The sequence below is a fragment of the Lates calcarifer genome, linkage group LG2, assembly GCF_001640805.2.
Source record: "Lates calcarifer isolate ASB-BC8 linkage group LG2, TLL_Latcal_v3, whole genome shotgun sequence".
NCBI lineage: Eukaryota > Metazoa > Chordata > Actinopteri > Centropomidae > Lates > Lates calcarifer.
Window position 1 is genome coordinate 23,056,830 of NC_066834.1, and position 21,834 is coordinate 23,078,663.

Below are 21,834 nucleotides of genomic sequence, written 5' to 3' on the forward strand. Positions count from 1 at the left end.
AAAGCTTGCCATCTGCTCTGATGTTTTGTTGAATAATAAGAATCACACAGTGGCATACTGAGAGTCAGACCCCGTGCAGGGTGCTTAGACTCTTCCAGCACAGTCACATGAAATGTTTGACTTTAGAGGAAGTGGAGACTTTGGGAGTTTGTACCCAACATGGATGCTGTGATATTAATTAATATATTAATATTATTCTGTACATGTCATCAATAACTGGAACAAAACTAAAGTGTCATTTTCAGCACATGTGAGAATTTGACCCTTACCCTGACAGCATCTGACTTATGGTACTGTGTATGCTGAGCTGTTAGGAGGTGCTGCAAACTCTGTATAGCAAAGAGGGAAATTTGTATTTTTGCCAGACTGCTCAGATGAAGAAAGGAGAGGAAGCCAATAAGATCCTTCATCACTTTCTCTCTATATTGATTGTGATCCAGTAAGCTGAGTTAGCTCCAAAGGGGGCTCAGAGGATGTGAAACTGAGTAATAAACAGGGCCTCTAAATTACATCTACATCCCACGGCTTTTGTTTCCTTTTTTCAGTAGTGGTATAACCTTTCAAGTAATTTTACAAGTGGGGATATATTATGTTACAATACAAATCATGACAAAAAGGGTGATATAGAAACTCTCTTTTTAATCACTTGTAGTTGCAAAGACTTACCACATGATGTCACTGTTTGAGAACAGTCAACATCCATGTTAAATGTTAAACAATTTGACATCTCCATAAACACATTTCTATTTTGGGTATGGCACTCAATATGGATTTCACACAATTTCTAAAGAAAATGTCCTTGTTATGGAAACACAGATACTTGACTTTGCAGATATAATTTACATCAACAGTATGCTGGTGTCTTTGCTCAGTTCACCAGCAACATGTTTCATCAAAGGAGTGCTGCAATACATATCGCTTCACCATTTACTGCAATTTTTATTTTCACATAATGAAATAATTTGATGGTCACCATGGTTACCATTGTTTGTTTCCAGGTCCCCAGCAATTGAAAGTCCTTAAGCAGTTTCTGCAAAACAGACACTGAACTTTCTGCATCAGCTTTTGACAGACACAACAATCTTTTCCTCTTGGCTTGGGACCCACTCTGTATTTCCCGCCATGTATCACATGGCAAACATCTTATATGTAATGAATGCTGTGCACTTCAACAGTCTGGAGTATTATATTTTGTCAAACTGAATCAAATGTCCTCCCCGAGTAATAGAGGCTGGAGGAAGAGGCCAGCTGTTCCCAGGATACACACAAGGACAAAAACCCACAGGAAGATCCTGTCGATCACCATGGCAACGTACTTCCAGTCATCCTGAACCTGTGTGAGGATGATATGGCAAAATTGTTAAGATTTGTTGAGAGCTAATTTCCAATAAAAGCTATAGTTTGCTGTTTTGATTGCTTGTACTCACCTCCTTTGCTTCATTCTGTAGTCTCATGTTTTCTGCTATGTACTTGACACTTTCAATAGCCTCCCTGACCTCAGGGGAAAGCGGCAACAGGGATATTATTCCTCCATCCAGAGACTCAGAGCTGGAGCACTGACTTCCCCCTCCAACCCCTACAGTACTGCCTCCAGTCAGAGTCCCCAAGCACCCCAGTCCTCCGCTCCCTCCCCCAGAGTCTGACGGCAGTTTGGTGGCTCTCTGGTGCCAGCAGCAGTTGCAGCGGCCTTCACAGCACAAGAGCCCAGAACCTGCAGCTTTGCCTGCTTCGACGCTCAAGTTATTGAGGTTGGAGAGTTCTGTGTTGTTGAAAAGCCGCTGGCGGTTCGTCAGGCTGGATACCACACTGGAGGCGAGCGCCTGAGTTTTGTGCTGCTTCTGCAAAGTGCCTGACGAATGAATGGCACAGGGTCTCGAATGCATCATGTGAATGCTGCCAGCCACTGTCACATTCTCAGGGTCCCTCTCTGGCCTGGTCATGAACATCACCCGGGGCAACAGTCCAAGGAACACACTCCGCACCCAGCAGGGCATGGTGTGTGTCTTTGGTGTGCGGTAGTGGACGTTCAACACGAAAACAGTGATGACAATAGAGAGGGTGACAAAGATCATGGTGAAGAGGAGGTACTCGCCAATCAGGGGGATGACTAGTGAAGTGGAGGGGATGGTCTCAGTTATAACCAGCAGGAACACAGTTAAAGAGAGCAGGACGGAGATACACAGAGTGACCTTCTCACCACAATCAGACGGCAGGTAGAAGACAAGCACGGTGAGGAAGGAGATGAGCAGGCAGGGGATGATCATATTGATCGTGTAGAAAAGAGGGAGACGCCGAATGTACAAAGAGTAAGTGATATCTGTGTAGATTTCCTCGCAGCAGTTGTACTTAATGTCGTGTTTGTAACCAGGGGCATCGATGATCGTCCACTCACCACTCTCCCAGAAGTCCTTCAGGTTGATGGTGGAGCCAATCAGCACCAGATCAATCTTTGCCTTGTCATAGGTCCAGGAGCCGAACTTCATGGTGCAATTTTGGTAGTCGAAGGGGAAGTAAGTGACATCAATCTTGCAGGAGCTCTTGAATATGGCCGGAGGGATCCAGGTAACGTCACCATTATAACGAAGCAGGGCCTTTGTTTTGTCATCAACCTGAAAATCTCCAACTGCACTGTAGAGAGAGAAAGAGAGAAAGAGTGAGGGAACAAAAGAGGAAGACAAAGTGAAGGTTGAAGGAGAAGGACAGTTGCAGATGGATGAGTCACTGAAGATTAAATTGAGGGATATAAACAATTGACTATTGTGTCATGGAGATATTAATCAAAAAACCTTGTGGTTTCAGTAAATTGCACCCTCTGATCTTCCTTATACTCTCCCTTAAGAATATGAAAACAAAAAATGAGCCATGGAAAATGAGCAGAGGAGACAGATCTACTTTGTCATTGTGATCCTTTATCGTAAATGCATCCAACAATCAATAAAAAATGTTGAGCCAGGTTTTTAATTTGTTGTTACACTCACTTGTTGTACAGCACAATGTCTGGCTTCCATATTCTGTTGGATGGCACTCGGATAAACTCAACGCCTCCAAAATCCTTTGGATTCCATCTCAGTTTGTAGTCATTCCAGACCTGAAAAAACAACAACAACAGAATGATTAATCTACATTAAAAACAAGTCAAAGAGATTAAAATGTCAGGCAAAACTTTGTAAAAATAAGAGGTAACAATTTTGAGGAACATCCATCTCCTGAATTTGTAAAACTGAAAATGAACAAATGCCTGATAAAAATGATTTTAAATCAGTTTTCTACAGAAATTTGAATTGAGTTCATGTCACAGATCAAGTTGTTTAATCTGAAACTTTCACCAGAATTTGACAGCTCATTGAATTCACTATTTATTCAACCAAAACATAGATTTCAGCTCTGGTGAGCTTACCCAATGTTCATTCAAAGACAGGAGATAAAATATATGATATATAATAGATAAAATACAAATGCCAAGATAAAACATAATACCAAATATAATCTGAGCACCAAGCCATAGTATAACAACACTACAGCCATGCTAGCAGTTCTGTGATGATGTACTTGAGCTAAATGCTACCATCGGCAGGCTATCATGGTCTATGCATGTGCTTGTTTTGGCAGAAAGGGTGAAGTACAGCTGAGGCCACTGAGAACTAAGTTTCACAAGTATTTAATCCTTAACCAAAGTACTGGACAACTTTTTTTACTTCAAATTTTCACTTGATCAAGGTATTAGATGAAAAGTCAGGGGACTTCCAAAGTTAATACAATTCAACATAAGGTGAATGTGTGTACCAAATTTCATAATAATCCACCCAATAGTCACCTTTTTCTGGCATGTTATCCCATGACATACTGAGCAACATGTCTCTTTCAAACAAATCCAGAAGCAAGTGCAAGGATACCACCTCTGCAAGCATCGTTTCGTTTTTTTTAAATAAAAAGAAGTTTGTCATTAACAGTTTTATGGAGCTACAAAAAACAGTTAAATATAAAAAGTAAGAAAATAGCAGTTGTTTCCTCTTTGATTACCTTTTACTATGCATATCTGCTCTGACTGAATTCAAATGCACTCTGTTGTAAAATGCCCCTCATAAAAACAATGAGAAGCCGTCATCTCCAACTGTAGCGTATAAATAGAGCTTATACAGTGTGTGTGTGTGTGTGTGTGTGTGTGTGTGTGTGCGTGCTCGCGCGTGTGTGTGTGTGTGTGTGTGTGTGTGTGCGTGAGGAGATAAAATGGACCATAGTGTGCTTTATGGACCTTTTGGCCACTGCTTTTGACCCTCTCTTGAGGACAGCCAGTGATCCTCATGAGACAGACTCATAAAGTAACAATAGTAAAGCAACCTCAAAGAGCTATAAAAAAAAATAATCACTCGATTAAGAAAAAGTAAGTATCATGAGGGTGACAGCAGGGGAGAAATGTACCTTTGTAAACTGTTTACAGAGACTCTAAAACAACAGATGACATTAAAATGAGTGAAATAGTGCTTCATCTCTCAGCACCAAAGAGCAATTACACCTCAACCCTTTAGCATGAACATGGCTCCAGCACAAATGAATATTTGCTCAGCACTTGTAATGTGGGACCTGGAGGTCTGTCCTGCCTCATTTGATTCAGAAATGGTTCACTGCACTATGCATATTGGAAGCAGAGGCACCATGTGCGACTAAGCAAATGACAACACCATTAAGCCATACAACAACTTTACTTTTCTTCTAGACTTGTCCTACGTGAAAATGGCATACACATGAGGTCAAATCAGGTTTGTTGATTCAGGTTCAGTTCACTGCTGAAGCTCAGGTTTCTGTCAAGGTGTTAAAAGGAATATTGCAGACTTCCGCAAGAATGATTAATTCCATTCCATGACAAATAATTTCAAACACTACAAAAATTATCATGAAATCTCAGAGCAATTGGTTTATAGGATTTTTTTAAAATCAGGCCACATGGATCAATGTGTTTAAAAAGCTTTCTCCCATGAATAATTCAAGCAGTCTAGCCCCAAAGAATCATGTATGACAGAGGGCTGGATCCATACTTGATGTCCTTGCTTGAGGTCAATTTGCAGTCATGCACCATAAACTTACATGTCTCAGCCACAGATTGGTCTCCATGATCTGATTAACTTCATCCTGAAAACAAAACAGAATTTCTAATGAAGATATTTAAGCAAATAAAGACAAATGAACGTTAACATTTTTAGGCTGCAACAGGAACTGTCACGGGGAATAATCCAATTCCAGTGCTCTCTGCAGGGTCAGAACTCTGTGTGTCCCGGAGAAGAGGATTTTGAGAGGCACACCTGAGTCCTCAAAGCCTGGAGCTTAGCCAGCAGGACCCAGGAGGTTGCAGCACAGCCTTTACTTAGTCTAACAACTCAGTGGTAAAGGTGGAGCAGGGGGACTAAAGGTGTGTGTGTGTTGGGGTGGGGTGGTGGTGGTGGGGGGTCTATGGGAGTCAGGTTTGTGTGTGACTTAGACCGTGAATGAACCAATCTCATGACCCAGTGCATAGCATTAACCATTCATGTGACCGTTTAGTATCCTGGAAAGGTTCTACATGGCTGGTAAGCACAGGTGGACAGAGGAGGACCACAGGACAATCTTTATTGGATTGGGAGAATGGTGATTTAGTACCTGATATAGCACCTTAGTTAGCTAAGGCATCCATCCTGTGCCTTATTACCAAATCAGTTATGGTGCAGTGACACAAAAGGAATATGCTCTTGTTCAGATTCATTTAGGATTCAGTGTTTTGTTTTGTTTTATTTTTCTCAACGTGATGTATAATTAAATCTTGGATTTGTTTTTGCTCAAAATGCAGGAGTAGCACTGTTTCATCACTTACTGTATTGTGTTATCAGACACTAATTATGTTGTTTGTATGTAATAAAAAAAAAACAATATATGACACATTAGTGAGTTGCTGGCATGCAGATTTTGTTACAATAGAGCTATATAGAGTTATAGAGCCAGGCTAGCTGTTTCCAGTCTGCAAAGCAAAGCTAACTGTCTAAATATTCAATGGACACACATGAGAGTAGTATTAAATTTCTTATCCAACTCTCAGCAAGAAGGTGAATTAACACATTTCCCAAAATGTCAAACTCTTTCTTTAAAGAACACTGTTATCACTTGAACAGGCAGTCACCTGTTTTGACACCTTCAAGTAGCCCAGAGAGCCTGTGGTACAGTCCCTGATTGCGAGATGATGACTGATGCAGCCTGGCTGATGAGCTATTGATGGTCTAAATGAGCTCATATAGCCCCGATGTAATGTAATGGTGTAGGCTGACCAATACCAATTGCATCTGGGTTAGGAGCACCAGGTGTGCAGAGGGAATAATAGTCATCCATCAGCACTGGGCGCTCTCCAGCCTGCTACATTAACCAAGTTAAGGAAAATGTAATAAAATATCCTCTATCTTTTTGTCTTCTCTAGATCCAGACAGGTATTCAATACTCATAAAAGTCTTTTGAAGGGAAAAAAAAAATACAGATTGTTTATACGCAAGCAAAAGAAAGCAAATTGAGATGCGCAGTGTCACAGTGTCACAGCCTGCATTATCCTGCAACTGTCAACGACAAACCAGTCGCTATTGGCTGATATTTTTTTCTTTTTATAGAATATTGTGATGTGAAAGGATTGTTCAACATTTTGCATTCTTGAAGAGTTGAGAGTGAAGAGTTAGATGAGATGATTTTTACCAATCTCAGTATGAAGCAACAGCCAGGAGACTGTTAGCTTAGCTTAGCATAAAAATTAAAAGCATGGGCTAACAGTTAGCCTACTTCTGTCCAAAGGTAACAAAATTCACCTACAGCAATTCTAAAGCCCGTTAATTAACACATTACATCTCTCTAATCTGTACAAAAATGTCCATTTTCAGTTTTATGCATGATGTTGTACAAGGGATAGTAAGATGTTTTATACCTTTCTACAGAACCATGCTAGGTGTATCCCACTCGTTTGAATCTTTATGCTAAGCTAAGCTAACTATCAGTAATTTCATTACTGTACAAACAGTAAACATTTGACCATTTTGAATGAAGTATTGTTTTAATATAAATCAAATTGATGAGTGTAGTAGAATATCTCTAGATGCAATTACCTTATGAATAACATTACCAGATAATTTTGGTAAAACGTGTTGAATAAAACAGTTGATGAACCTTTCCTCGTCCTTCAACACAAGCAGAGGGACTGATGTGTTACAGTACAGTATATCCCAAGGCTTTTCATTTTGTGAATGAAGCAGTCGTTCTTGTCAAATGCGAGTCTTTCTGCTTAATTATCATCAGCTCTAGACTTGTCTGAGTCAAGCGGGAGAGACGTCTGAATACCCAGCCGGTCTGCAGTCAACAAGCCCCAGCAAAACCTGCCGGTAAATCCAGGGGTGCTCATCTGAAATGGCAGTGATTGAGTGATAGAGGCTGCCTCACTGAGAGGTACTCAGACAGCTGACATTTCCCATCTTGTCTTGGCCAGACAAACAGCCACACTGTCCTTGCTTTCGTCTTGTTCACTCCTCAGTGTTATACACACCAGGGACTACTGTGCACTGGCTGGGACTATGTCAGGTGTCTCAGATGGCATCCCTATCATCCCCTTCTTTGGAACTTTGTCCTACAAAGTCCAAAATCCATGCACAACCTATTTTTTATGCAGTTTGATAGCAATAAATCAGTAAATTATGCCCACACCCTCCACAATGAATACTGTCTTTATACTAATCTGTGTTTTCTCTCAGGTCATGACTGCTCATTGAGCAGAATGATGTATGTTTGACTGCGGGGAACTCACAGGTACTATAGACATCAGAAACAGTGAAGGTTGTAGGCTACTTACCACTTTGACCAGCTGTGACATGGACACTTCAAACTGGACAATGACGGGGTCAGACACATTTTCCACAGGTCGTATGTACTGGTTGTAGTTGGAGAAAATCACAGAGAAGAGCCTGTGCTCTGCATCTGAACATGTGCCTCCTGAATTAGAGCAGAAGGTCAGACATATGCGCGTCACTGCAAAGTGTTAAGTTGGTTAATAAAAGGCTTGTTCTCAGGATAACTAACAGCCAGCTGATTATGTTTATATTTATATTTATTTATATGATTATGTTTTTAAAAATACAGAGAAACAGTGACAGATTTGACCTTTCTAAGTAAGACGCACTCAGTAAGAGAACAGCTGTTTTTATTCATTTATTCTTTATATTCTTTCAATGTTACCTTTAACTTATCATGCTGTGTTGGCTTGATTTATGTTGAATGTTTCCCTCGGTGTAAAAAGAAACACATTCAGCTACAGCTGCACAAAAACATTATTTGTTATACTGATGGCCCACAGTGTTGAAGTTATTTAAAATTTAGGATTTAAATATAATAAATACATTTACTTTAAAATGGTATTTCAGTAGCTAGTTATGTACAGGTAGTCTGCAATAAGATATATAATATAATTAGCCTACCTTAATATGTCAATAAACATGTTTATGTAAAGCAACAAGTAAGTGAGAAAAATAGTCTACTACTCACCTGACAGAAGAAACAGAAGGAAGGAACATGTGGGCAAACCGAAGCAAAAACTGGCTTTCATCCTGTTTCAGCTGACAAATGCAAAATGAACCCGTGCTCCTCGGAGCAGGCAGGGGGAGAAAGTGGGAAGAGTGAAAGCGCGTCCGCAGCTGCAGAGAGAACCAGAGAGAGAGAGAAAGGGAGAGAGAGAGAGAGAGAGAGAGAGAGAGAGAGCTACACACTCAAGCACTGACAGGAGACATACCACTGCACTACAGTGACCTAATCTGTAAAACAAGGCGGAAAATGGTCATTGGTGCAAAAATTTACACTTAAAGATCACAACTGCTTTCCATTGGAACCAATTATACACATAAATGCACAGATTGCACATCAGTTTTAGGAAGTTAAATTTAATTGCAAAGAAAATATTATATATATATAATATATATTATGTCTGTTGCTCAAGACCCAAAAAATCTATTTTATCAATTAAGTATTTATTACATTATTACACGAAGACAGAAAGTTGTAACAGTTTTTGGTTACTTGACACTTCTGTATTTTCTTTTTCACTCTGTGTTTTACTCATTCTAGGTGGGCAGGGCCATGTAATTTTTATGCACCAATCAGGATTTAACAAAATTTGACTGCACTGACTTCATCCACTGGATCCTAATGAAGCAGCTGAGTTTTTGATCATGAAACTCTTAACAAATAATACTTAAATATGTTCGTAACTTTGCTTATTGTTTAGTTAGTCATAAATATGTAATGAAATGAAGAAATACTCTTAAATCAATTGTTCAGGGATGTGCAGACATGTGTAAACATTTTCCATGGACAGTCGACATGGACCCAAGTGATGTTTGCACATATTTTCCTCTCACAGTGTTGACAAATTAAATCAACCTTCAAACAAGATCAATAGCCTATGTGTACCACAGGATTCCAGTTTTTGATTCCCTCAACATAACAGATTCTTTCTTAATTGGTTTGATTGATTTTCTTTATTGTTTTTCATTTGTTGACAGAATATCCCCCTTTTTTTCAAAACTACATCAATATCTACTGGTAAGCCCACTTTTGACTGAAATTTAAATCTGTCTTTGGCTCTGGCTCTCCTTTTTTCAGTCCTTAATGTTGTTGTGAAGTAATACTGTTCTCTCTTTTGGCCAGTAGGGTGGCCTAGTGGTTTGACACTCCGTCCTTCAGCTGGATGAGGGGGAGGCCCAAGTGCTTTTAAGCCGACCTTCACTTTACTGAACTACCCTCAAATGATAAATAAATCCCCTCCAGCACCAGGGATGCCTTCTGGTGTCTGACCTGGCACTGTAAACGTCTTTAAGTGGGGCAAGCAAAAAGAGAATAGCCCCATGGGGATCAATAAAGGATTATATCACAGGAAGATAGAAAGAAATGCAAATTTGACCTTCAGAAAGTTTTCTTGCTCCAAGACAGGGCAGAATGAAAACTTAGGTTGTTTGTACACCCACATATAGAAGACTTCAGCTGAGGCTCGGGTCATTTCACAAAACTGTCTTTAGTGACAAACCGCTTCCAAACACATCACGCTGCAAAGGTTATCCTGTAGATTTAAAAAGACGCTGAGTGAAACCTGCTAATTTCTACTGAGGCAGGGCAATTCTCAGAACAGTGTTTCCATGCATCTCTTATTAGAGGCTGATGACATGAGGCCTGTGATTTATGGGACCTTCCACTGAGTGTTGAATGGAGACTCCCCCAGCTTTCCTAGGACTGAAACACATGATGGATTATTGATGGATAAGCTGTGGCACTGCACTGTCTCCCCTCACTAATAATGGGAGGTTAACAGGGGGGAGTGAAAAAGTACCAAATGATCTTGAAAACTGTAAACGGAGATTAAAGTAAAGCAAGTCCGGTCATTAACATAGATGCTGATTGCTATCTCTTGATTTAAATGAAGGTCTCACAAAAGAACGAACAGTCTGCAGAATCTCTAACGAGCCCACTCAGCACTGTTTATTGAGCAGTAAATGTTGTGTGTGCCTGGCTGCACTTGCCCGTCTGTACAAATAAGCACTTAGCAGAAATCAACTACGTAGTAAAGGCAGCAACGAGTGCCCTTACAAGTACAGTGTCTGAAACAAATAAATTTTGTTTTCATTTCTACAGATTTTCTTTTAGAAGTATTTTATTTAAAGACATTTATAAAGGCTATGGCAATACTATAACAAAAGTACTGTGCCTTAAGACTTCACAATCAAGATCAGCCCCATCTCCAATGGTTTTGCTGTATCAACATTTTTTTTTTTTTTTTTTTTGCCTGGTCACACGTTCTCACATTTAAAGTGAACAGCTGTCTTATCTACAGTATGTGATGAAATGTTCTTATTGGCACATCCTCAGCCAATGTATTGGCTCTGAGGACAAACTTTATCACCTGCAACATAGATTAACCAAGCACTTTGGCAAGACCCTGACAATTTTAAGACTTTATTGAGGATTTCATACATTTAATGAAAGTGAAAGAGGACACTGATTTACCTTTATTATTCATTCTTTAATCACACATCACATTTGAATGATAAGGTAGTATAACTTAAACACAAATAAAGAGTTAAGCAACATCTGACAGCAGACAAATGTCACTCATATCTTTGTCATATTGGTTACACTCCTGCAACAGTTCAGCACATATAATGTTTGCATACTTGAGTGCAGCGGAGGCTACATTCAATCTAGTTCTGGAGCTGTCCTTTCAAGATATGAAATGAAATGACCTCAATGCAATGATTCCGCAGTAGGTCACTTGCAGATGCACCATTTCCTCAAAAGAATGTGCTGTAGAGGGTTGCATTGCTGTAGGCCATGTGGTTTTGATTATTAAAAGACATTTTATGCATTTTTCTCTTGCACAAAGATCCTGTCTGTTCACTGATGCGCACGATAAGTTTTTGTTTTTGTTTTTTTTGCCTGCAACCCACTCAGGTGCCTTATTGGTAGGATTTGGCACAGAGGGCATCATGTCAGTGCTTATGGTCCCTGCCAATACAGCACTACAAGCAAATACTAAGACTTCAAAACTAAAAAAAAAATAAAATAAATTAAAATACTGGCCTACATGACCTTGTAACTATGTTTATCCTAACAGCTTAATTGTTTATGAAGACCATACAGTTGCTCTCTCTCTCTCTCTCTCGCTGATGCGAGGATAATCAGATGCGAGGAGTCTCTGAGCTGGGCTGCTGGTTGGGAATAATCTGACTCTGGAAGACAGGCTGGAGAAACAGGCCCAGGGTTCCCACGACGCAAACTATCACAAAGATCCACAGGAACATACGATCCACCACCATAGCCACATACTTCCAATCCTCTATCACCTGCAAATATACAGAAATTACTCAGTGAGCATGTTTCACAGATATGACCCAGTTTTTCATACTAAACCATGGGTAATGGAGAATGGTATGAAGAATCTCTTGACAGTGTGTTTTCTGTGGATGGTGCCATGCCTCTGTGTAGCCACTCGGGGGCAGAGAGTGTAACTGAGTGAATGAATGGGTGAACGTGTGTAACAGCTTTGCTTGGTTCTTTGCAACCAAATATAAATGTAAAACCGTACTGCAGCATCTGACATTGTGTAAATATGGCCACTGTGTTTGCTAACAGTTGGACTGAATTAGAACATACTGTACTCTGTAATATACTTTGTCATATGTTGAGTCACATTCATGCCAGTAGTTGGTAAGTCTGCTCTAAGGAATCCTGGCTGAATACTACAATATTTGAATGGGTACATATTCAAGTTATATCCAGTAGGTTATTTGTTTTTTTTAATATAATAAATAACATATTTAACTGTGTATAAAAGTAATGTGTAAACATACCTTTATATTTTATGCAGGGGACTGAGTTTATTCAATCAGTTTTCTCATGTTTCTCACATTACACAACAAGCAGGCCTAATTTAAGGGCATTGGCAGGTTAACAGGGTCATTTTGCTAACAAGGGAACCCAACCCACCACCCCAACCCATCCCCCCTCAAATCGCCTACTGGTTATATCCCCGGACCCGTCCCCATATTGCTGAGACCTACACTGAAGCAGCAATTGACCCTTTCACCCCATTTTCAATGCTGTCCTTGGGAGTTTTTGAAAGGAGCCATTTCTCATTTATGGTTCCCTCCCGATTTTATTGATTTGTCAGAGAAAGCAATTGATTACCCAAAGTCTTACTTCAATTTGCTGGTTCACAGCCGCTACTTAAGGTTAGTGGTATTCCATCCAAGGGTCACAGACTGTATAGTAAATGTTATCAGGTCAATATAAACACCTCTGATCCAGTTTACTGGGATTAGGATAGATGGAGGAGTATGGGACCAAACGCAGAGCCTTAAATTTTGTGAATACATAGTTATATAAGTTTGATGAGAAAATATATAAACTCTAAACTTAGTCAATGATTGAGTGTCCTACTTCTGAGGTTTAGAGGAGGTCACTGCATATGACTGTTGTTTGCCCACAAATCATTCAGAGGCATTGATATGCCTGTTGTATAATATTTTATATATGAGTATTAGGGAGGGTGGTAGGAAGACTTTTAAACTTTAGACATAGCCAGGCTTGCTGTTTGCCCCTTTTCCCAGTCTTGATGCTAACTCTCAGACAGAATGGTAATAATCACATTTCTTAAACGTTCAAGTCTACTCTTGAGTTGAGGCCAATTTTCAATAGTTTATGTTAGTGCCCTTCATACTGATTTGGTGATCACCATTCTAAAACGGTGCTAGGTTATTACAAATATGTAAATAACCACAGTGTCACTGTTAACATCATTGATCCATGAGGAAAAACTCTCTTTTTGCTAGTTCACATTTAGGCAGGAGTTGTGAGACAACTGTAGAGTAAGTAAACTAAGTTGTATGTAGTCATGCTTGTACTCATGTTTTCGTGCTCCTGTGTGAATCCAAGACGCACCATAAAATCAACTGAAATCCCACCACTACTATTATCTTTTGTTCACAACACTGCATATATTCAGTAAAACATTTGGTTGAATTGTATATACGTACACTCTGATCATCCTCGTCTCCCATCATGTGTTCAGCCACAAAGCGTACCCCGTTCACCGCTTCCTGGACATCAGCAGCCCAATCTGAGTTGCTTCTCTGCTGGAGGTCCTGGGTGGATGTGAAACCAGTGGGAAGGTAATCAGTGGAGCGCAAGTCCTGCTCCTTCCTGTTGGTGTGGCTGTAGCCCACTGAGGGAGCAACATTTTTGTGTCCTGGGGTGGAGAAGGCAGAGTCAGAGGACAGCAAGGCAGAGGATGACACGGTGATGCCTGTTTTGGGTGCAACTGGGTAACCCAAACCCAAAATGGCTCTCCTTGCTCGTAAGCACTGCTGCTGGCGAAGTCTCTGACGTGCTGAATTATTGTGAGGTCGTCTCATGAAGAGCAAGGCAGGCAGTTTGACAAGAAATATCAGCTTGACCCAGGAAGGCATGGTGTGGGTGCTGGGAGAGCGGTGGTGCACGTTGAGCACGCACACACTGGTGATGATGGAGAAGGTCACCAGCACCATGGTGAACATCAGGTACTTGCCAATGAGAGGCACATCCAGTGAGGTTGGAGGAACAATCTTTGAGATCAAAAGCAGGAACACAGTGAGAGCCAAGAGGACAGAGATGCAGAGGGTCATCTTCTCTCCACAGTCTGAAGGCAAGTAGAAGACCAGGATGGCCAGAGAGGTGATCAAAACACAGGGAATGATTAGGTTTATGGTATAGAAAAGGGGCTTCCTCTTGATGATAAAGTCATACGTGAGGTCCACATAGGTGGGATCCAGAGGGCTGACAGTCCGTCTGCCTGGCAGTGCCAAGATATCCCACTCCCCACTGGGAGTGAAATCATCCATACTGGCCACCTCAGACTTTAGGATCAGGTCAATCTCGGTGTGGTCATACGTCCAAGAGCGGAACTTGAGGGTGCAGTTCTGCTGGTCGAAGGGAAAATGCTTGACCTCAATCTTGCAGGCGCTTTTGTAGATGGCTGGAGGAAGCCAGTTGATGCTGCCATTGGAAAGGACAATGGCGTTGGTGAAGAGTGTTACTTCATAGGTACCATCAGCACTATTAGAAAAGGGAGAAAGAGAGAGAATACTTTAGAGAGCATGCAAATCAATCTCTGTGAGGGTGGAGAGGTTGCTAGTTGCAGTGATGCTTACTTGTTGTACAGAACGATATCTGGGAGCCAGATGTGTCTGGAGGGAATACGCAGCTTGTCGATACCTTCATACTTTGCTGGGTCCCATGATAACCTGTAATCCACCCAGTGCTGAGAAGACAGAGAGACCAGGTCCTGTAAGTCTGACTTCCACACACTTTCTCAAGACCAGCTCATTTCTAATTACATGCTTCATTATCAATGAAATATGCTTGGCGCACAATTACAGACGCAGGTCTTTCCACATTGAGTGAGGAAGAATTGATATGGTTTAATTCAAGTTCAGAGGGAAGGACATTTAACAAGACAAGTGGTTACTAAGAGTATATGAGCCTCGGTTTCATCACACTTACCTGAGTGAGCCAGACATTCGTGGTCATGATCTGTTCTCTTTCATTCTGGAAATGTATAAGTGGGGTGGAAATTATTTTTCAATACAATTTTCCAGCACAAATACAATTCAATACAATCAGAAAGACTGATAAAATGGTTGTGACACTTTGTTTTTGTATTACACCAGCGTATTAACTCGCAGTTAATGCAGTGATTCCCAACCAGGCGTACTTGTATGCTGGGAATACTGCAGTCACCAGAGGGCCGCCGAAAGATTGCGGAGTGGCTTATTTGAAAAAATTCTAATCATGACCATATTTTAAAAAAAGCATCCACTTATATATATAGCATGTAACATCTGGCATCTGGTTCAAAGTGAGGTCAAAAATAACTGTAGTGAAACCCCCCTCTCTTCTCAGATTGCTTGTTAACATGTTTGTTGATAGCATTGTCATCACACTGCCATGACATACACTTCAAATAAATCATTACCAAATGGCAATTACCCCAAAGGGTACAATGGAAACTCATAAACCTAGATTGTGAATGTGCCTTGCTGCCTTGGACTGCAGTTGGGAGGAACCCGTACTGTAAATCTGAGGAGAGCCTAGCTATCACTGTGGGTAAAGCAGCTTTATGGCCCCTTTTAATCCAATGTGCTGAAGTTTCAATCTGGACATGACAGAGGCAGAGATCACAGCTGACCAGATCTATCCTCGACTTCATCCATCCATTTAGAGTTACGGCCTCTCAGCACAGGCTGGTTTGTAATTAACTGCTTTCTCAAAGCTTTGTGGCTCTTGCTCTGTCTTTTCTATCATCCTCTTTATTTCACTCTGTCTTTCTTTTTCTGTCTCTTCTCTTTGTCGCCCCAACACTTAGTCTCACCCTTGCACACACACACATTAATAAATGCACACACATCCTCGTGGTGGAAAGGAGTATTTGGTGCCTTACCACGCTGATGAGCTGTGCCAGAGACACTTGCAGCTTCACTGTGACCCTCTCGGTCCTGTTGACAGCCGGCCGGATGAGCGGATTGTAGCGATCCTTTCCCAGCAACCAGTTCATGAGCCGCTCTTCTGAGTCAGCACTGCTGCTACCTGTTGACACGATTTTTATGTTTTTATCCACAGCTACACAAACAGTATTTAATTATTTTATTATTAGCATTGTGGACTTGGTGCTCAATGGAGAGACACAAGGAAGCTCAGACAGAGATGCCATAGCTTTATAATAGTTGGTGGACTCTGTAAATGGCTGTGGGAAGATGTCCTGTGTACATAGCAGCAATTCAGTGTCCATCATTAATTGTTGATCCACCACAGCACACAAACTACCAGTCTACCACATGAAGGCTGGAATCAACATGTCTATCCACTAGCCCATCTTTTCATTGGATTTGTTTATTACACTGCACAGCAACTCCTTGGTGACAAAGTGCAGGTCCACCCTCTCTTACCTGCCCATGTGCCAAGTCTGAGAAACACTAAGAAAAGGAAGTGAGCACAAAAATATTGCTCTTCCTCTGTCTGTTCATCTGAATGCAACACACTACATCATACAAACTTGAAGTGTAACTTCCCAAGTCTTAAGGGAAACAGCAGCTGTCAATTAAGAAAGCCAGGGATGGCTGTGTTGTGGAAATTAGATTAAAATGTTATGAAGGGCCCAAAGTCACAGGTAACTACATTTGGGATGAGGGTGGATATTTTCACTGCATGTTAATGATTCTGCTTTTGCCTACAGCCAAACCACTGGATATGTCCTTTAAATGAGACGAAGCTGTGAATACCAATACTTAAACTCCACCTCCTCCCCTCATTCCTGATAAATGATGCCCATGTCAGGGGTGAAGACAAGCCTGATTGAAACTGATGATCAGCTCTTCTCATCTGGGGCAGAGTGAATACATGTAGCACTACCTCTTCCATTTTCTTTACATGCGGCTGGTTATTAATGATCCCCACATGGTCTGGGGAAGCTGAGTCGACTTACTCTGCAATGAGGTGAGACTTTTACTGATGGACCCATTGAAGAAGAATTGCTACTGTTGTCAATATTCGGCAGAGAGATGTTCATAGCTGCAAAAAAGATGGATCACTCATGGTTTTTTTTTCTTGTTTGTCTTTTTAAGCTCTGTGGTGATGTGGCGTATTAAAAGTAAGAATGACAATGGAATTCTAGCTCCAGTGCCTCTCCTCTTCCTCAGTATCAAACTGTGTGTGTCATTATTGGCCCAACAGACTCCTGTAGCTCTGCAGGGCGTGGTATATACTGACAATCTGGGCCCATGGGTCAGTACATGCTGCCATTATGGTGCCCTTTGTCAGTCATTTGGCTGAGGTCCCATCCAACACAGTGGGATAACCAAAACACTCTTCAACAGATGGTGTGTTGTCAAAGCCCTGGGAGACCAGAGTCAAACAAGCCCTGCCTTCCTCAGAGGTGATGGCCACTGGCAAAACAACCAAACTTGTAATCACCTGCTGTGAACAACCACTGGTGTGTGCATGTGTATGTGTGTGTGTGTGTGTGTGTGTGTCTTTGTGTGTGGGTTTAATGTGTAAAACGAACTCATAAGTGACATTACATTGATTGAGAGTGAGGTCAGGCGTGTTAATACAATGCTTGAGTCAGCTGAGGTGGAGTTGATAAGGTCACTCCACCCAGCAAAATGAAAAACATTATTCTACAAAAATGTAATATAGTCGACAACCCGAGAGCATAATGAAGTATGTGAATGAATGGAAACGTTGGGGGAAAGGTCAAGTGAGTTGCTACATATCATAAACCCTATTTTTTTCTCTTCTACTCCCTTGTTTTCCACTTCTCAGTCACATGATAATCAGTATTAATAAGATAAGGGTGTTTATATTTTCTTCTTCTTTGTCCTTCTTTTTCAACTTTATATGAAGAAGGTAAAAGAAAAAGAACCATAAGTGACTTCACCTAAATAAGGTCACAAAGTCCTTGCAAACTATTTACACAGGGTGTGTATTTGGTAATTGGTCCTGACTATGAATTAGACTTACCCTGTTGGACAATAACAACTATATCATGTGAAATAGTGATGTTGAACAATGCTGCACAAAGCTTTCCTGAAATCAGGTAATTTTCTAGGTTTAGGAAGCTCTTTCTAATATTGTGCACACTCATCAGTTATATTTGTTGTTTATGCCTTTTTGTAGTGACTCTACACTAAATATCTCAAACCTTCATATGAGTGCTGATTTGGTGACTATACAGGCCACATCTGATAGCAGGGCCAACTCATTAAATTTCCCCAGATGAGACATTGTGTTAAAATACAGAAGTATCACATCTAAGCTGAACAAAAACATTTTTAATGCTATAAGGATTTCTATCCATGCATTTTACAGGCTATTAAGACTTGCTTTCAGTTTTCAAATCATTTTAACCATTAGGAATTTAAAGCAATAAATTTGGAATATTTGCAACTTCTGTAATTTTAAACTAACTATGCCAAGACATGCTGAAAACAAGCTGCGATTCGACTATGGGACACTAAAAAAGCACATGCACTTTCGCCAAAAATAAATTTGGAGCTGACACAAAGACAGAAGCACATGTTACATCAGCCTAAATTCATAAGTTAAGTGAAGATGAAAAGAAAGAGACACTCACAGTGAACCAGAGAGAAAAGGTAAGCGAGGATGGAGAGAGCCCGAGTCATTTTCTCGGCACCATCTGGTCCGCAGGAGTTGTCAGTGATGAAGCCTCAAAGCTGCAGCGTTCAGCGCTCTCCCTCTCGGACATTCCGGACTCCACGCGCTCAGGGTCCCTGGACACTTTACCGGCACTGGGAAGGGAAACACGAAGCGGAGAGCGAAATTTGTTGCCCCAATCATAGGGTTACTTTTACAGCAATCCGCCCCGTAAAATTCAACCAGACACCTTTAGACAAATCGGGTCTTCACGCTTCACCAGCCCTGGCGTGCCGCTCTCTCCGTCTCCCTGCAAGTCCTGCAGGTCCCGTACCCAGTCTCTGTTCAGCTGTTGCAAGTTTACACCAGCTCAGCATCTGTTATAGATGGTGGGTTTCATATGCGGTGAGACTGAACATGCTATTCACTATATTTTTCAAATACAAAGGGAAAACTTTACTCATTTTTGAACATACTTTTAGAAAAGAGTAAAGGCTTTGTTGAGCACCTGAGTGTGAGGGAAGTTAATACTATTAGTCAGTGTCAGGATGAGCCCTGTGTGCAGTCAGTGCTCCTCTGTGACCTGTGTTGCCCCCACACCTTCATAAATGGTGGTCTAAATATAGGATATTTATGGGTTCATTGTCATCTTAACGAAAAAATGGCAACTGAAACACTGTAATACTGGCTTAGAAATAATTATTTTTAAAAGTACATACCTGGGAAAAGTCTGAAAGAAGAAGTTTCTCTGATTGTATGCCTTTGCCCTGAACCAGTGAATATTCATATCGCTGGCATAAGGCTCCTGTCCTCAGTTTATGTCAGACAGCACTCTCACTTAGACAGCCAGATGCTGATAAACACAATTGGACGTAATTCTCTTCCCACCAAAAAAACATTACTTGATAATCTTGGTGACTTGTGATCATATGCTGACTTCACACAGCTTTGGCAAGTGCGCTCAGGAGCGGATAATAAATTATTCTCTGGTCCTGGATGTGAGATTTAGTGAGGTGAGACCCAGTCAGACCAGGAGCAGTGCAATCTCGGCGAAGCAGATTTACAGTCACCACGCTGCTTAAAGCCTCATTATAATGGCCAGTAAAGGAACTGTATCAGGCATGAGGAGCAGCCTCGAGGACCCTCCTGAGGTCATATATTTGAAACTCCAAAGACTTCTGTTCTGGATCATTGAGAGGAGATCAATCGGAGCTGATTAGGTTTGACCTTCACTTATTTTATTGGCTGGCAGGGGAGAGGCCAATGGACTCACAGTTTGTTCATTTGTTTGCATGTGTCAAACATACTGCTTATATAGACCAGTGTTTTTGCATTTGGTCTCCATTTTGAAAATGACACACTGTATAATTTACATTACTGCAGGTCATTCCCTAGATCACGTGATTGTGCTTTTGACACCTCCTCAAAGACCTCCCACATCTATGGTGTATGAGCACTTCATTGATATATTGATATTGATGTACAAACATCATTTTGTGTGGCAGAATTCAGATTTTTCTTATTAATTACTGGTAATCATCTTGCTACTCCTTAGATTCATCTCACAATCCCCAGACGCTTCATCACAGTGAACATCACGTCTGCTTTTATTTTCCTTTAATGTTACACTATTGTTGAATAGTTATCCAATGCAGACTTTTCAAGTGATTTTGAGAAAAATAAAAGGAGACATTATCACATTGATGGAATACCCACCACTGTGAATGCAACTGGCCAGTGTTTCTAAGTTGATTTTAATGTTGCAGAACAATGGATGAACCCAAAGACCCACTGAAAGCTAGAAAAACAAAAGTAAAATGAATATGCAACTACTTTTAATTATCAAACATGTTATGTGGAAATCTGATGGCATTGGCACAGTTTTTTTTCCTTTTTTTTCTTTTCTTAGTCCTTAAATTCATAAAACTAAAACACTACAACAAACCAAAACATCCTGATTGTGGTTAAATAATAAAGTCTATTAACACTGAGCGGTTGTAACCACCCCTGTAGCCAGCTATGTGTGTGTGTGTGTGTGTGTGCGCATGATTTTATTTTGTGAACCAAAGTGTGTTTTGTCGCTTTAAATCCCCCTGCCTACACATCTATTTGGCTAATGTTTGCGCATAGCCTTGGTAATACAGTCAACAAATCCGTAATTGTCTGTAAGCCCTATGGTCGTAGCAATCCACCAAATAAGACTAACTTCAGCCAATTAGAACCTGTTTCTCAGTGATAGGTGTCATCCAGCAAGCTAGTGAGCCTAATTAGTTAGCATTAAGCTAATGCAATCTAATGTTAGTTAGGTTTGCTAGCAGTGCTTAATTTGTAAATCAAATTCCAGGTTCCAGAACACACAGAGGGTGCTGTTCCACTGGGTTAGGGGTCACTAGCTAGCTAACAGTACAAAAAGGTGTCTCAACAGGTTGCTTGTGGTGTCTATGGAAGAATTAACTATTTGGTCAGAGAAGACATGATGAGGCTATATTAGTTTGATAGCTAACTAGCTAGTAGTGGTATCACAGTTGAGGAAAGTATGTGAATGCCAAAGTAGCTAGCAAGCTACCTAGCTTTCTGTGTTCTGTGTACTTCCTGCATTGGCACTGAATGTTGCCACTGATGCAGAATGACAATACTCAATGAACTACAGTCATGAGTGGTGAAACATGACTGCTCAAAAACGAGCCATGTGCCAGTTCATTTTGTAAATGGCCACCTACTTCATCATATTACACAGTGATGACAATTTACAGGGACACATTCTGTGAAATGCTCAATATAGGCGGCATAATTTCTGATTATGAGAGCAGAGAAGTTGTTTGGACTTTGGATAAAAGCCAAAGATCCCATCACTGATAGGATCCCATCCCTGATATCTCAATTTCATGCTTGGTCAAACATCCAAGCATAAATAGTGGTTAAAAAAAGATTTTTGTTTGATATCAAGTATGATGCTGCAAACTGATTTCTATGTTTGAATTGTCCAGTCCCAGTCTGCGCCCCTCCTTTGATAGTGTCTTCTAAATGGTTGTGTGTATTCGCACGCATTACATTTTATGATAAGCAGGCACACAAACTATTTGAGAGATCAAATGAGATGTTAGCAGCTCCCCT

General features: G+C 40.8%; 2 protein-coding genes across 2 annotated transcripts; both read right to left on the reverse strand.

Annotated features, from left to right (window-relative positions):
- Nucleotides 1-636: 636 nt before the first annotated feature.
- On the reverse strand, nucleotides 637-8,644 carry chrna3 (cholinergic receptor, nicotinic, alpha 3). The gene is made up of 6 exons (XM_018666777.2): nucleotides 8,533-8,644; nucleotides 7,844-7,983; nucleotides 5,083-5,127; nucleotides 2,979-3,088; nucleotides 1,428-2,628; nucleotides 637-1,333 (listed from the first exon to the last, which is right to left on the reverse strand). The coding sequence occupies exons 1-6, from the start codon at nucleotides 8,591-8,593 to the stop codon at nucleotides 1,205-1,207; spliced, it is 1,686 nt and encodes a 561-aa protein (XP_018522293.1). The 5' UTR covers nucleotides 8,594-8,644; the 3' UTR covers nucleotides 637-1,204.
- Nucleotides 8,645-10,999: 2,355 nt separating this feature from the next.
- chrnb4 (cholinergic receptor, nicotinic, beta 4 (neuronal)) lies at nucleotides 11,000-18,968 on the reverse strand. The gene is given in 7 exon segments (XM_018667018.2): nucleotides 11,000-11,876; nucleotides 13,569-14,625; nucleotides 14,721-14,830; nucleotides 15,073-15,117; nucleotides 16,010-16,155; nucleotides 18,701-18,775; nucleotides 18,778-18,968. Coding segments are annotated over 7 exon segments (1,653 nt in total). The 5' UTR covers nucleotides 18,833-18,968; the 3' UTR covers nucleotides 11,000-11,711.
- Between the last annotated feature and the right edge of the window lie 2,866 nt (nucleotides 18,969-21,834).

Excerpts from the sequence above, each read along its gene's own strand:
- chrna3 (XM_018666777.2), bottom strand. The coding sequence starts at position 8,593 with ATGAAAGCCAGTTTTTGCTTCGGTTTGCCCACATGTTCCTTCCTTCTG. Across the intron at positions 7,984-8,532 it reads CCTTCTGTTTCTTCTGTCAG|GAGGCACATGTTCAGATGCA; the intron begins GTGAGTAGTAGA and ends GCTCTAATTCAG. Across the intron at positions 5,128-7,843 it reads TGTCACAGCTGGTCAAAGTG|GATGAAGTTAATCAGATCAT; the intron begins GTAAGTAGCCTA and ends TTTTGTTTTCAG.